General features: G+C 39.0%; 1 protein-coding gene across 2 annotated transcripts in view; it reads left to right on the plus strand.

The window, feature by feature from the left end:
• The window catches only part of CTPS2 (CTP synthase 2), a 79,756-nt gene extending 63,499 nt beyond the window's left edge, over positions 1–16,257 (plus strand). For both annotated transcript variants that reach the window (XM_062574362.1, XM_062574369.1), the window contains exons 18-20: positions 870–1,014; positions 10,662–10,772; positions 12,858–16,257. In XM_062574362.1, coding sequence (XP_062430346.1) covers positions 870–1,014; positions 10,662–10,731 — 215 coding nt within the window. In that variant the 3' untranslated portion in view covers positions 10,732–10,772; positions 12,858–16,257. The remainder of the gene's footprint in view (positions 1–869; positions 1,015–10,661; positions 10,773–12,857) is intronic.
• The last annotated feature ends 598 nt before the right edge of the window (positions 16,258–16,855 follow it).

Below are 16,855 nucleotides of genomic sequence, written 5' to 3' on the forward strand. Positions count from 1 at the left end.
TGAAGCAGCAGTAGTAGTGAAGAAGTAGTGAAGGTACTTTGATGGTTGGAGATTCAAAGAGCTAACGATGTAAGAGAAGACCAAGCAGCGTGGCTCATTTAGCTTAGCAAACAGACCTGAATGACATCATTGTCATTCTCAAACACAGAGGACAAACAGCAGGAAAGAAGAGCACCGTAGGAAATGAATATAAATTGGCTGTGAAAAAGATAGCCTGTGAATTAGGAAAAGGTTTCTAAGCAAAGGGAGAAAGTATCTCAATAGCTTTGCAGTGGCAACAAAAAATCCTGAGAGGCTTAGGGCAGAGCTTTCACCCTGTGTGAGTGGGAACTGTATGATGTGGCTGCATTCAGTAACAGGACTGGGATCCTGTTCCAGGCCTCAGTATTCGAACCTTGTTTTTCCAAATTTTTGTGTATGTTACTTCTACATTTACCTATTAGCCCATAAATAGTTGCTGTATGGTAGCACTTGGTCCTTTAGGACCTTTCTGGACCATTCCTTCAGATGTTTATGTATGCATGCATAGGTATATATTGGAGACTAACACGCTTTATGAAAATAATACGGAAAATAGCAGGATTGTTGCCTATGCAGCCTTTGTTTTTCTCCCTCTCCATGCCTGTGCTATTTTACAGTTTTATTATTCAGCCTTTAATTACATGACTGTACAGTTTAAGGTCGAATCACAAGATGATTTTTCTTTAATTTGTTTTACTAACATTCTGCCTTTCTTTTTAGTTTTAATTTGTTCCTTTTCCATTAAAGATAGTTTCAGTCTCCCCTCCACCTTAAATCCATATACACTGATCTGATTTCTAGACTCCTGTGTGAAATTTTTATTAAGCTTCCTGACCTCTGTCTTTCAGATCACCCATATTTCGTGGGAGTTCAGTTCCACCCAGAGTTTTCATCAAGGCCTATGAAACCTTCACCTCCATACCTTGGACTGCTGCTTGCAGCAACTGGGACACTCAGTGCATACTTGCAACGTGGATGTAAATTGTCTCCAAGGTAACCTTTCTTATTTGCTTGCCTGAGGATTCACAGTAACATTTTCAGAGGGATTATCCTTTCTGTCAATTCAAATATCCAGAAAAGGAAAGGGAGTTCTTCATGTACTGATTTGTTCATTTGTATCCCTAACATAAACCCTGGTTTAGAAGTGTCTGGAAGTAATGAACACAGTTCTTGACTTCTTCCTTTTCAGGGACTAATAGGAATAAATCCAGAATCATGCTTTAGCTAAAAGGAAATAAAAAATCCATAGAAAACTCAAATGAAGTTAGCTTAGCTTTCTGGCCTCCTGTGTTAATTTCTATCAGTGGTAGTTTCACAGGGAAAGAGATTTACTAGGGGATCAAGCAATTAAGTGACATTCTTATCTAATTGTATTTGAGTAATTGTAACAAAAAGATAGAAAACACTAATTTTATTTTGCAGTAGCCAGATAATTAATAGTATCTAGCAGAGAAGGGCCTGAAACAAAACAGTTAGGATTTCTTTTAAACTTAACAGAATTGTTTGAATCTAAATTAAAACTGTATGGTTCAGCCAAGCCAAACCAAGCCCAAATCCTTTGTTGCTGTTGACTTGGACACAAAGTTTTTGGTGTGTTTGTTGAATGTGGCAATACTTTTCAACCTGTGTTAATTCGTCGTATTTTTAATGATCCTATTAACGGAAGCTACCATTTCGTTCCAATAGTAGTAATAATAATAAAGAGGTTGGAGGGAAGCTTGGATAAAATAGCAATTTAAAAAAATCATAGAATGACTAAACATAATACAGAACATATTCAGCTCTATTCTTTTAGATAAATCATTAAACTTACTAGCTCTGTTTTCTTTGAGTATTGTTTTCTGTTTTTAAATTGAGCCTTTCTTTTTTTTTGAGAGAGAGAAATGTAAATTTTACTCAGGTTACAGCAGTAACAGAAAACAGCCAAACTGAGCCAGATCAGTCTGTTTTGGTACCCTGGTCTTTGTGGTAACCAGTCATCTTTCATAAATGTACTTCATCTCTGTTCATCTCTGCCAGCTGTGCAGTGATGTACATACAGAGAGAATGTCTTTCTGACTCCTGCAAACTATGGCTTCTGTTTTATAGCATGAGATTAAAATATACCTATTACCTTAGCCTGTCCTTATGTTAGTGGTCATAACATTGTCTGCCTTCTAAAATGTGTGCCAGTACATTACACAGGTCGTATCTTTGTGGTGCTTAGAAGGAGAGGAGTCTTTAAGCCCAATGATCTTCAGGCATTTCCTCTCTTGTGGGTGCTCTCTGCCTCACAGCTAGTTACTTTCCAGTTCCCAATATCCTTTCTCTTAATTCTTCCTCCCATCAGCATACGTATTTATTTGAGATAAAAAAGAATTACTTATTTTGAACTAGTGATCTGCATTTGTCCTGCTAGTTTCAATTTACATCCCTCAGTAATACAGAAAAATGTTTTCTCACCTTAATTTGGAGGTTTCAGCAGTTACTGAATGTGCTATGCACTCACTTTTTATTGATTAAATCTTAATCCAAAGAAGCATATACCCAATGTTTTTCCTTCATGTTCATACAGCAAACTCCATCCAACAGTTAAACATTTAGCAAAGAGGAAAATTTGTAGCTAAAGATCTTATATAAAAAAATACAAATGTCACCATTTGCCTTGTTACACAGCAGTCAGAGAACCCTTCTCTCTCCACCCAAGAGAAAAAGCATTGGAATTGAATAACATTTTGAGTCTAAAAGAGGAGTATTTTGCAGAGAAGAATCTTCAGGAGTGACTTTCAGTACTAATTACAGTGCATTTGCTTGCATTAGCATATCCACCTACTGAGTAGAAGATTTCCCATTTAAGCCTTTAAACCCTAGTACACTTGTGATTTCATTGAGCAGTAAGGCATATCGTAATAAGCTTTTTGAAGCAACTCTGAGAAGATTCTCTGCATACCTCACCCAGTACTGCCTACAGGAAATGTGTTTGCACTGTTGACTATGGCAAAGACATAACCTGAAAGGGAATGCATGGAAGCCAGTAAGTTGAGCAGAGTAGTACCTAATGCAGGCTATAAAAATAATAGAAGGAGGGATAATATTGAAGTCCTGAGATAAATGGAAGTACCCATTTCAGCATGAGATTATTAAGAGAGACTAGTCACTCTGGAATATTTAACAGTCCCATAATCAGGAAACTATTTTAGAACATCTAACAACTGGGAAGAAGCCCCAGCTTTTAAGCAAAGCAGAGAGTGGATTTGAAGATGCATCACACCCCTACATCCCTCAGAAAAGTATTCGAAGTAACTATGACAAATAAGCCTTCTCTTAGGTGATATTTTGTGTGTGTGTTTTTTTTTTGTTTGTTTGTTTTTTGTTTTTTGTTTTTTTTTTTTTTTTTTTTTTTTTTGAGGCTTAATCTGGTGGACACACTCTGAGAATGCTTAAACACAAGCAAAAGCATACCTGGTTTGAAACTAGAGTATACCCTCTGGTGTACATTTAGTTGCCAGGAGCTTTTGTGTTTATAGACATAATAAGGAACTGAGCAAACAATTGGAGCAGGGGAAGATACTACTAAACATTATTTAGATGCCCAACTACCACTTCAGATAACTAAGTCACTTTTGTGGCTTCAGCCTCTGGTACATTAAGACCAGACTAACTTGTAGACAAAGCCACGCACTTTGGCTCTTTGTGAATGCTTTTATAGTATTACCTTTTCCAAGTCTTTCCCTGGGAATACTGAAGTCACCATTTCATATGGAACTGAGGAAGATGAGTGGCTGCCAGTTTAAAATTTTTAAAACTATTTAACTTTAAAAGTTAAAATTTTAAAGGAGAGAGAAAACCAAATAAAAACTAGTTTATCTTTGGGAACAATGTCATATGGATTGCAAAGCCTCTGAAATGCAAGAAAGCCATGTTGCTAGGCTTTTTTGCCATAGTAAGTTTAGAAGCAGTAGGCTTCATTTCTTCTCTTCCCTCAGCTCACATCTTCATTAATGGCCTGCAAGAGTAGGTTACAGCACATAATTGGCATTTGCATATACTACATATTAAAGAAGAGCTGGAAGTGCTATTTAGGACAAAGAAATAATATAAAAAGGTGTGGAGAATTTGGAAACATGAGCTGAAAATAATAAAATGAGGTTTTACCTAGGGACAGGGTGGAGATAAATAATTTAAACACAAATGCCCAATAGGCACAGGGAAATGTGGGAAGCATTCCTGTGAGAGAAGTTCCTAGGTGAAAAGGTGTGGGCAAGTAGAGCTGTTGCCAGAAGAGATATTTGCAAGTCATCAACAAATATGCCAAGGGAAGGGACCAGTCCTACTCCATCTAGCCACAAAGTAGTCTAATAAAGTCTGGACAGTTTATTAATAAAAGATGACTGATGAGTCACATTCAGAGACAAGCAAAAAAGTGACCAAAGGACAGAAAGCCTCATATATATGTATATATTAAAAAAAAAAAAAAAAGAGAGGCTTGCCTGCATAGTGTTTATTGCATTAGCGCGGTCCAGCTGATTCCCAAATCACCTCTATGGAGATTTTTGGGGAAGCACCTAAAAACAACACAGGAGGCAGCCTTTCTGACTTGTATGACAGCCAAAGGAAGGGCAGGTAGGGTTATCTCAAATATCCCCTGTTAGTACATGGGTTCACTTTGTCTTTAAATGAGAAGATGCAATGGCTATCATGGGACTTTCACAGGATCTCTCAGAGTTGATTCAAAATTACTCTCAGGTCTATAGCACTGAAAGGGTTGGACCCCTTGAGAACTGACAGTGGTGAAAGAGGTATGATATTGACAGTTTTAAAGGGTAGAGGATGTTATTAATGAAGAGGAACTATTTAATGTTTACAAGTAGCTGTAATGGAATTCAGTTTGTAAAGGGAAAGAACGATCTGCGTCAGGAAAGAGTCAATGAGTGAGATACACTTCAAAGTAATATACTTAAAAATTGGTGTTGCTTGATACTTAATAAACTGAAATGTGTGACACACTGGACAGTGTAAGTTCATAGGACAAATGGGCTAGGAGGAACTGTCCTACTTGTTTTGAGCAATAATCCATCTGCTGTACCACTGTATCTCTGCTAGTGCCCAAAACAAGACATCGCAGAGGAAAGTGAAGGCAGTCTTGTGGCTTAAAGACTGTCAGCAGCAAGAGAGGGGCTGCCTCACAAAAGGAGGCAGGCTAGGAGCCAAGGGGAGCACCTGTACTGGCAGGGGTGGTGTCCTCACCAGCAGGATACGGTCCCCCATTCCCTGAAGAAGAGAAGCAAAGTAGGTCCAGTGAGAGTGACCATGCTCTGCATGTGGTCCAGTAATTGACCAAGAAGTTCAAAGTGGTAAGTCAGGTCTGAGGTCAATCCAGGAAGTCCAGTCAGTAAGTGAGAAATGGCAAGCTGGGTACAGGCAAGCCTATAATGTAGGTCAAGCAAAGACTAGGGGCCAAAGCTGAGATTAGAGCTCCTGGGCCCACAGGTAGAGGGTGTGGAGGCTCCAGATGAGGCTGGTCAGAGCAGTTAAGACCTGTTGGTGCCCGCAGGGCTCTGACAGAGAATGATAGAAAAAGGAAATCTCCTTCCAACCATATTGGAATTTAGCAATAAACTTGGTAATTTTTAGCTATGGTAGTTATTTCGTTTGTTTAATATTAGATGCTTACAGTGAAAACATTTATATCTGAGCTAGTCACCACAGACTTTTTGTATAGCCACTGAGTGAATATGCACTTTAGGATAAGTTGAATGAGCCTTTAAGATAAGAGTACATTAGAGGTATTATGCCCTAGAAGTGCCTCTTTCTTTCCATTGACTATAAAAGAAGCCTGTGTGTTTTGATATTTTATAATGCAGTGTCCTAATGAAAACATTATCCTACGTTCATTCTGTGAGTGCAATGTGTCTGGCAGGTTAGAAGTGGGAAGTCTTAGGTATGTGCTGAGGGGATTCACTGGTGAAATGATGTTTCATGTACGCATAGGATCATACAGAGTTAGTACATAGTACTGCTCTATAAAGATAGTTAAGGTAAAGGTCGATAAATATGTACTGAGAAATATGGTTGCCTGCAATTATAACAATTGCATGTTCAAATATATATTTATTTCAGATATTGTTTTAATAATTACAATAATTCAAAATTCTTTGTGGAGAAATAAATGTAAGTGATAGAGATTTTTTTGCTAGGTTCTAGAAAGCTATAACAAATCTATTTTTTTAACAGCCACAGTCTGTATTAAATATAGTTACGTTTTTCTGCAACTTGCATTGGGGAAAAACTGCACCTAGCTTAGCTCCTGCCTTTGCAGGGAATAGTATTACCATAACAGTTGCTTAATTTGTTTACATCTCTGGAAGAAGACCTTTTTCTCAGTTATATGTTAAAAAGGACAAAAAACCCTCTGAAACTGTGTCAAATAATTTTGTTTTTAAAGAATACATTAGAAAATCAGGATTTTCCAAACGAAACAAACAGGATTTTCAAGGAGTACCCATTTCACAGTGCCCCATGTTTCTGAATAAAAACATTTAAAGCAGGCAGTTCAGTGCTTTTGGGCAGCTGATTCAGAAATACTGATATAAAATTGATCTTGACTCTTAATTCTAGTATTTTTGCAGCTGAGATTGGTTGCTGAGGTGATGCATTTGAGCTTCAAGCCGCATGTCCCCAGCTATCAGCTGACTTCTGTGTAAGACTGATAGGAAATCTTCTCATCTTGCCACCTTCTTCATGCATTAGACTGATGAATAGCAGGGGTACATCAATACTTCTATCAGTAGAATAAAGAGGTCTGGAATGGACGTGAGTTTGGTAACAATGGAACACATGCAGGAGGATACTCTTTTTTTTTTCCTGCTTATGTCTGAGAATACAGGGATGAATGAACCTTAAAACAAAACAAAACCCCATCATGTAATACATCAACAGAAAATGTTTTCTTTGCTGCAGTCTGGAAGTAAAATGCTGTAACTCTTGCCCTAGCTACTATTTTCCTTTGCTGTGAATGTATTTCCATTTACTACAGTTAGATTAAATAAGAGTCCAAGTGACCAAAAGTCTTCATATGTATGCTGTCAGGGGACAGTCTTGAAGACTGAAGTGATTGACTAAGTGCAGTGATACCACATGCTGTGTGCTTTGTTGTTTTTCTCTTGGCTATATCCTTATACTCCAGATCCCATGAAAAGAAGGAGGGACTAGAACTACTATGGTGGCCTTACAGGTGCTCACTAATTCCTCTTTGCTGTGGGAGTCCAGTCTTGCAGTTACAAACCAGATGAGAGTCAGGATCATGCCAAAGATACTTATTAATTGATTTGTAGACAGACTGAGAGAAAACTTGATGAAGGAAAATTAAGCATATTTTTTCAGTTGAGGATTCAGTGTGAAAAGAATTTCATAAAAGAAGAGCCAGGCTTATTCAATGTTTTTTTCCTGATTTTGTAGCTGGTACATTTAAATAAGATTTAAACAACACACGTAATATTAGCAGCTGTGAGCACAAAATATCCGTTTGATTTTTATGTTTAATGTCTGTGCAGCAGCTCAGTGTAATTTGGAAGAAAGTACATATTTATTCCTAAGAGAGGTGATGACTCTTTTGTGGTTAATACCACGTAGAGTTTTTCTTCAATTTTTTTTTAGTTGAATTCAGTTCATGTTCATGTTCATTAGTTCATTCATGTTCATTCAGTTCATTCATGTTCATTCATGTTCATTCAGTTCATAGCAAATCTTTCAGCATCAGTATTGGTTTGAAGCTAAAGCACCCAGGCCCATATCTCCTATGATTCATGAGTCCCTGTTTGCTTTCAAGTTCACCAGCAGCTGCTTAGCTCTTGAAGGAGTTCAGGTTTCCTTGGAGCCTTGGTTCCTCTTGTTAACATGATGCTACAGCTTCTGGGAGTGCTAGGAGCTCTCCTTCAAGGAGATGGAGCCTCGAGAGCCCCAAGGACAGACAGTTACTGAGATAACTTCCCCTGCCTTTCTGGCCACTGTGGCCTGCTCCTATACTCTGTGCTAGGGCAGTGGGTGGTGGGGAAAAGGAGAAATGCTGTGCGTCTGTCCCATGTTTCCTTTTTCCTTAAACTGACTTAATGCCCAGCAGAGCGGCCCTAAAATAGGGGAGACTTTGAGAATGCTGCAAAATGGTCAAGAGCATAGTGGCAAGAGCCCTTCTCTGGGATGCGGAGTCAAACCTTGTACTGAATTGGGCAGAGTGGGCACATCCCCACCTTCTCCCTCCCCCAGTAAATGTTCTAGACTCTGGGCTAACGACTAATTAAATGGCCCTCAACTTACGCAAACTGGAAACAAGCCTGAAAAGTGGAGGTGGATAGGTCAGTGAAATGACAGCAGCATCCAGCATTGTGTGACTGCTGCTCTGGGTGACTGTCTCCAAAACTATACCTCGCTGAAGAGTGGTGATGAGAATACTTGGGTGGAAAGCGATGCCTAACTGCCTTCGAGAGATGAAGCCGAGCAGTTCTCAACTTACGTCATTGGTTCCTGAGCGTTTTTGATTAGGCATCTGTTTCTCCTACTATGTTGCATAGGGAGCTTTGGTGAATGTTTTGGGGCTCTGAATGTCACTGGGCAGCAAAGTCTGTAAAAAGTAAAAACGTAATGCAACATTCTGCTCTCTGAAGGCTTTAGGCCTAAACCAGGGCTATAGAGAGATTATACAACTCAGGGAAATCAGTATTTTTATTCTGTGATCTGTGGACAATTTTTGCTATTTTGCTGTGATGTAAAAATGAAGAGCTGTTTTAATAATGCTGAATTTTTATTCCATGTTTCCATGGGTACTTTCAGAAAGAAGTAAGTACAGTATCAGTGATGTTGTGTGTGTGTATGTGTGTGCATCTGGCATGCTTGATCATACCGTTAACAACACTTTCCTCACTTGAGCTCTGTAATGGTTTGCCAGCTGGTGAAATGATCAAATTGAGCATTTCTAGTTAAACTGACATGATCCACTCTTCACAAGAGCAGCATTAACAACGTGTGTGTAATGCAAAGAAAGTGCAGAATGCCTTAGGCAAAGCCTTAATAGATGTTAAAATATTTGGAATATTGACTTGGTCTTGTACAGAATTTGCTACAGTGATTTACTGTAATTGTAGGAGGCTTTCTTAGCATTCTGAGGTAGAAATTAAGCGAGATGACTGTTGGTGCCGCTTACACTGTCTCAGTCTTTTAAAATAACTATATTTTTACTTGATCTTTAATCTTCAATTATTCTTTTGCGAAGAGGAGAGGGGGAGATTCAGGCTGAAAAGCAGTGCTCAGTAAAAAGGACTAGCATAGCTGGGCACAATTTGTTCGTTATTCTAAATTACAGTCCAGATCAAAGATCTCCAGCTGTGGGGTTACATAGTTGCTCCTGAAACATTACACAGCAAGCAGTCACTACAGATCAATTGAGAGGGTTGGGGTAGGTGGGTCACATTCTGCAAAGGTAGTGGACTGGTTGTGTGCTTAGTGTCCCACTGAGAAGGACATGGCCAGAGATTGGGAGACTTACGTGACTGAGGTCCTGCTGCATGGAGTTGGAGTCTGTGATAAGAGTGGGATTTGACAAGATAGAGGCATGCAGCAGCCGGAGAAGCATTGATGCCTGAAGCTGGCACCGGCATACCCACACGAATGAAGTCTGAGACCCCTAAGTCTGTTCTGTTAACTGAACCCGGCTTTGAAGTATCGCAGAACTGACCAGAACTTGCTGCTCATGTGCACTTGTCACTTCTCTGGGCTCCCTGAGCTAGCTTCTGATCTTGGGAAATTCAAATATCTGAAAAAGAGACTGCAGAGATGAAGTGGAGTGGGATTGGGGGAGGTGTTAGCTAGGGAGTCCTCTGAGAGGTGCAGTTTGTCATTTGGAAGAGTTAAGATAAAGCTAGAGACCTGATCGACGTCACTGGCCACAGACTGCACAAGGGACTGTCCATCTTACCGAGAACATGGTTTGTGAATCATTCTTTCTTTCAGTCACTGTGGTGTTTCCCGTCCTTCACCGTTTCCTTGTTCTAGTCACTTACAAAATGATTACTTGCATGGCAGTTTCTGTCCTGTGGAAAATAGCGTACTTGTATCAGGAAATAGTCAAAGGGGATAAAACCTCAGGGAAAACTGTCAGAATGTTGCTTGGTACAATGGAAATGATTTATATTGTGACTCTAGAAGAGCATGAATTGCAATTTAAATACAAATTGAAGCTTTCTGAGTAAAGAAAGCTACCGTTGTCTTAAATTTTCCTTTGGTTAAAACAGTCATTTTTTAATCCTAAATGAGAAATTTCTTTGGCCTTATGCCGAACAGCTGCTATTCTCCATGCTGTTAATTGTGGTTGCTGGCACACAGCACCACCAATCTATAGAACTAATGTATAATATCCAAGCAAAAGAATATTGAGCATACTACTTATATGGTGGATTATTGTTTCTCATTAGTTCTTAGACCACAAACTTAAGGCCATTCCTGCTGAGGAAGGCATTCTAAAATATCAAATTTGATCATGAGCTTAAAGTAATTTCCTGGAAATAGTTTTCATTTGAGGAAAGTGTTTGTCATATGTGTCTTCTGGGTTGGAGGGTTTGAAGTAAAATACTTGTTTTAGACCCTTTTCACTGATGTATTGCTTTTAACAGTGACAGCTACAGTGACCTCAGTGATGACAGCTCTCCAGAAAAAGAGTTTCCTAATTCAGGAACGAGCTAAGATGATTGTATGAGATCATAGAAATGGATGATGCTATTGAGGTAAACTGGATCATTTTGGTACTGTTTTATGACATTTATTTCTTCTTGACTTAAAACAGCAAACACAATTATCTTTATTTTTCCTTTTTGTTTCAAATCCTGTTTGAGGGCTTATGTTTTCTTCCTTGCCTGCAGCACTTAATTGTTCTCCTCCTTTGCTGCTTAACTCTGCAATTTTATTATTAAAGTCTGCCAAGTGTTTTGGATACAGCTTATATGTAAGATGCTGTACAAAAACATGTTGTGTTACTGTTTAAAGATGCAATGAAAGTACATTCAAAAATTGTGCTTTTTTGTTACTCTAATTTGCATGTTTGGATCATTGAATACATCATATTGACATGGCTTTCTATTTTACCTTAATATTCTGCTATAACTGCATTTGATGCATTATTATAACAAAGGCATCCCAAGACAAATAGTTGGGTTTAATCTACACTGAGATAGAAACAAGTTTTATAATGTTGTAGCTTTGTTGGCTGAAGGCTTTGGCAAAGCGATATTCCTTCTGAGGTTAGTGGGTTTTTTCACCTGTAAAGATGCTAGCCGTAGGTTTCCTTTTCGTTTTGGAGATCACAGAATCAGTAAGTTGGAAGGGACCTCTGGAGATCATCTAGTCCAACCTCCCTGCTCATCAGGGTCACCTAGAGCATGTTAGACAGGATTGCATCCAGGCGGGCCTTGAAGATCTCCAGAGAAGGAGACTCCACAACCTCTCTGGGAAACCTGTGCCAGTGCTCTGTCACTCTCACAGTGAAGAAATTCCCCCTCACGGTCAGGTGGAACTTCCTGTGCTTCAACTTCTGCCCATTGCCTCTTGTCCTGTCACACAGGACAACTGAAAAGAGTTTGTCCCCATCCCCTTGACACCCTCCCTTCAGGTACTTGTACACATTGATAAGGTCCCCCCTCAGTCTTCTCTTCCCCAGGCTAAAGAGGCCCAGCTCTCTCAGATCGTGTTTACTTTGAGCTACCTGAGCTTTGCAGGCTCGTGGTCTGAATCTCAGTCTTGCTTTATTTTCCCTACATTGATTCATTAGAATTGTCACTGGTGTGGTACTCTGATCCACATGTATGTTCATGCTTTGCGGAATTTTTGAGCACTTCTTTATGCAGGATACAACTGTCCCCTCCTCTGATTTCATTCCATTCACGTGATGTAGTCACTAAGCAGCTGTGCCAAACAGGTAATTAAGGCTGCGTACAAATGATACATCTCCATCAGATGGTCTCATGATTAAAATACTGACCTGAGATGGTAGAAATCTGAGTTTTATCTTTAGCCACCTCAAAAGCTTCTTCTGTGAATCTTAATCAATTTCTTCTCTCACATGCACATCATATTAAATAATAATAAGTCCCAAAGTTATGAGACTGGAGAGATGTTAAATAATTCCATGGATTTGGTGCATTCAGACACAGTACAGATGCATGTCTTAAGAATGACCAATAAATAAATGGACAAAATGCTCCTTAGCATTTTTCCTTTTGCACAGATCCTTTCTCACCTCCAGACATCACTATGGCTTTGTCTCTGTAGACTGACATCTAGTTCATGACAGCCCCTTTAGCTTTGACCTTGCTTTCCTCAATGGAGTGTATGAATGGCAATTCTCTTTTTACTCTTGCAGTTGTGACTTTTTTGGTGTTTGGATAAATGTACTTTTATGATGCTTTAAAGTAGGTATCGGTAGTCAAGTTAAATTTCTTGGAAGATGTTATTCATGGGTACCAATTGTATTCAGCAGAGTTATTTTAGAAAGGGCTAAATAAGTAATTGCAATTATAAACATTGTAGAAGTAAGCATTAACTCATTTATTTTTATTTAAGAGATAATTCTACCCAATAATCAGAGCTGTATACACATGTAGACTATATTTAGTTTTCTATTTTTGCTTTATGCTGTTTGACCTAGATAGAAATAATTCTATGGTAAATATTCCAAGTAGGTGCATTTTAAGTTGGTCATTGGATTTGAGAGAAACTGATGTAAACATGAGGTAAACTGAGTTACAGAAGGAATTTTTATAATCATTAATTTTTTCCCTTTCTTCTTCCTTCCCGTCTCTCTTTTTCTATTTTAGAAAGTTGGAACAGAACAATATTGGATAGAAGAAGGTGGATGAGTAATCTGCTTAACTTCCTCATAATATCTTCCCCGTAGTATTTTTAAAAAATCTCTTTATGGAAGACAATTTTATTGTCCCATAACATAAACTCTTCTTTGTGAATGCGGTTTCTCTTTAAAAATGATATAAATGGCTATTTGCCTTAGCTGTTAATTGTTATTGATCTTGCCCTATATTTCAGAATGATCTTAGGTGTATATGTCTGAGTACACTAGCTCACAGCTGTTCTTGATTTGCGGGAAGGATTCTTTGCTTTCAATTAGCCTTAGAACAGTGAAACAAAATACATTCATTCCTGTGAATGAGGAGGGAGTGTACTGACAAGTTTAAGAGAAAGTTATCTTACCCATGAGCAGTAGAGAATTGTCTCAGGTTGTTTCCATATTAAGTGTGTATATATTTTTTTACTTTTTGCTGTTCATGTACAAATAAGAAATTATGTTACTCTACTTCAGTCCTTTATGATTATAATAATTAATGTTGAATATACATGTCTTTTAGCTTTACTTCTTAAGTGATTTCACTTTACAAAAGTTGTACTTTGCTCTATTTCCCCTGAAAGTCTGATAATACTGAACGTAATTCTGATCTGTCAAATTACAGAAGTGATATTAAAAGCATTTTTGTATTTGTATATGTAAGAGAGAAAGTAAATACACTCAATGAAATCTGTACATTCATATGAAAATTATAGAAGAACTGATCATAAATCTGGAGTGTAATCTGAGGTCCAGCCTTAAAACACATAACTAATATCAACAAGTAAGTATAAAGATGGCCTAAAGTTCATCCTTGCTTTCTCTGATCTGTTGGCCACTCCATGGGGCTCATTCCCCAGAACAGTGTATTTTAATTCAGAAGTCATGTGCTACTCTTCAGTTTAATAATTGGAGGGCATCCTGCAAAGCCAGGACTGCAGCCTGGACTCACTGAGACAGGAGGAGGAGACAGATGCTGTACTATGTATGAGGCTGGACCCACCAGCAGTGTGACATCAACAGGTCTGTCACTGAGTCTGGACCTCAGCTGTATGACTGAATGTCTGAAGCACCCTTTCCTAAAAAGAAAACTTCTGAAATTTGAGCTTTGTCTTTCAGTTTGTTTTGGGGATTTTTTTAATTGATCAAAAAGTAAATATGTGTACAAAAATAAAATGTATCTTGTATCCTTTACATATTTGTAGAGCATTATGTTGGCATTGCCTTAGAGAACCTCAGATTATACAGTCAATTTCTCTATTCACTTAAACAAGTGTGAATGGTAATCAAATATAAACTATACTTCTATAGCAGTGTTTTTCTCAAGTGGTTTGCAAATGTATGTCTTAGAAACAACCGGTATTAACGGAGTTGGTATCACTGTATGTCTTTGTGTCAGTGAGAGACACTGGCCCCTGGTTTGTAAAAGATTAAATGTTTCCTAATATTGTCTGTAATGTTCAAATCTATTTTCAAATATATTAAATTGTATTATTCAGAAGTATTTAGATATTATGTTAAAGAGTCATGATGCCAGTTGTGATCTGTGGAGTCAGGGAGAGAGTTTTCCATTTGGTCGTGTTCCAATTGTATTGTCTATAGAATTGTGGTCACATCTGTTTATCTGATTCGTATGTTCCTGGTTCATCAGAATGAAACAGTAGGAATTAAGACTTTCAGTATCCCAGGAAACAACTAAAATTGGTTCTGCATAGCTGTGTTGTAGAGGAGTTGTAATTTATCCAAAATACAGAGGGGGAATAAAGACATACAACTAGTGCTGTAACTGAAAACAGCACCTTGATCTCCCAGGGCCTTTACCTACCCTCTTTCTGCTAACTGTGCAACTCAGAAAACTCACTCCTGGAGATCAAACGTGTCACTGCCGCAAAGGATTCCTCTCCAAGCTGAACTGACAGAAGCAGCAGCAAGTCATTTCCAAAATTGGTTTCTATATCCTTTCACCCCTGTGCAAGGCAAGGAACGAGAGAGAGTGCTTCAGCGTTCAGTATCTTCTTCTTTTCATATAACTGCTCCTCCAAGGTTTGAGCTATTTATTTTTCTCTGCTGGTCAGCCCACATGGACTGCATGGTGGACTATCCCCAGTCTCCTGCACTAGCCCAGACCCCTTAATATCTCAGGGATGCCAGAATCTACCAACATTGCCCATCTTAGTCAATTTATTAATTTCATTTTGTGTCTGTCTCCTCTTTATGGCCTCCCTTCCATTTGCTTTCATGACCTTTATCTGCAGCTTTTCCTCTATTCTTTCCAGTCTGCCCATCTTTCCTTCATATTTTCTGTACATGCTCTCACTGCCACCCTCTGCCTTCTGACATCTGCCCTCTTCCACCAAAACATGTGGGTAACACCAGTAACACTGGCAGGTATGTCATGGCAGAAATAGCTCCTGGGTCTGTCCTGGCTCACACACAGGAGGAAGCTGGCCTCCAGCCACATGTGCTCTTCCTCTCTAGTGAATCAGGCTCAAACTGGCAGATTCCCCAAAGTCTCTGGGCCACAAGTGTGACCTAGAAAGGAGAGCTGGTTGTGCTGGGCTCCCTGGCATGGTGAAAGCAGAGCTGTCTTTCTCATCACCGGATGGGTGCAACCTAGTCACCTTAGCAAGCTGGGCAAAGGGAGCCCTGTGGGTAGATGCCACAATGTGCCTGTTACCCAAGAGTGCTGCAGGCACCTACGCAGTGGTGGCCTGCAGGCTGCCTGAGTTCTGCAGCTGATCACAGAGGGTGGCAGTACCCTAGAGGAGTCTGGAAAGGTCCTTTTTAAGAGGTCAGTGTACTACAAGGTAAGTCCATTCCAGCCATGGCCTGATTCTCCCAAGCAAGAGCCTTTCCTGATCCACTTGATTCATCAGCAGTGCCTGTTTCACAGCTCTTGTTTTTCTGCCAGAAGGCTTTATGATAGGCACCAGTTTCCAGCTAGTGGATGATCCTGCATCTGTCAGCGCCACTGAAAGCAGAAGAATGTGTCGGTGAATCTGTAGGAGCTCCTAGCTTGCGAGAAGCTGAAAAGCAGCAGTCAGTGCATGCTTCTGGAACTCGCAGTGCGACCAAAGTCATCAACAACATTGCTTCTAGCTTTGTTCTGAGCTGTTCAGCATTTGATTGTTCATATGGTGTGCTGTTTTCCACTGCCTCAAATACCCCTGGCAAAACATATGCATGGTTTATGAACTCTAACATAGACTTTGATGTGTTTAGACACTCGTATTGAAACCAATCATCTCACTACAACAATCATGTATAAGGCACTCAAGAAAATGAAAGACTTGTATAAATCTGCTTTCACTCAATTCAAACCATTTTGTTTCACCTTATGTGACTATGTAAATTTTTAAACCAATACATATTGAAATTGAAGTGGCAAGGCATTTTGTGTAGAACTTATGCTTCTGTTAGAAGAAGAAGATACATCATTTATTTTATTTAGTCCAACTTCTGAATGTGTCCTTTGGATAGAACTGCTTAAAGTTCTTTCCTGTCTAGAGTGTTGGGTGATGAGTTCAAATCCGTCAGTACTTTGAAATGAAGCATAGTAGTCACAGCCTATGGCTAGGCTTCTCCAGCTAAAGAGAGAAAAATAAATGAAAAGCCAGACCTTCCGTATTTGATTTGTGAATTCTCACAAGAATTCTCACAGTCCTAAGTCTGAAAAAGTAATTCCTAAGCATTGACAAAGGGCAAGGTTTGAATGTTGAATGTTACCTTTTTGAAACAAAATGCTTGTGAAACGGGCTTCTGTGTAATTTCAGACCTCCTATCCTGTTCCAGTAAGTACCTTCAGTGGAAATGTAATCCTTTACATTTTTATGTTTACTCTCAATACAGCACTCTAACTGAGATCAATCTTTTATTAGCACTTTGTCAGGGCAACAAAGACAGCCTGCAAATACAGAGATGCCCCCAAAGTTTATCAAAATGAGGTTGCTTATATGGATTTCATTTTCATGTGAT

Source organism: Rhea pennata, chromosome 1, assembly GCF_028389875.1.
Source record: "Rhea pennata isolate bPtePen1 chromosome 1, bPtePen1.pri, whole genome shotgun sequence".
NCBI classification, from domain to species: domain Eukaryota; kingdom Metazoa; phylum Chordata; class Aves; order Rheiformes; family Rheidae; genus Rhea; species Rhea pennata.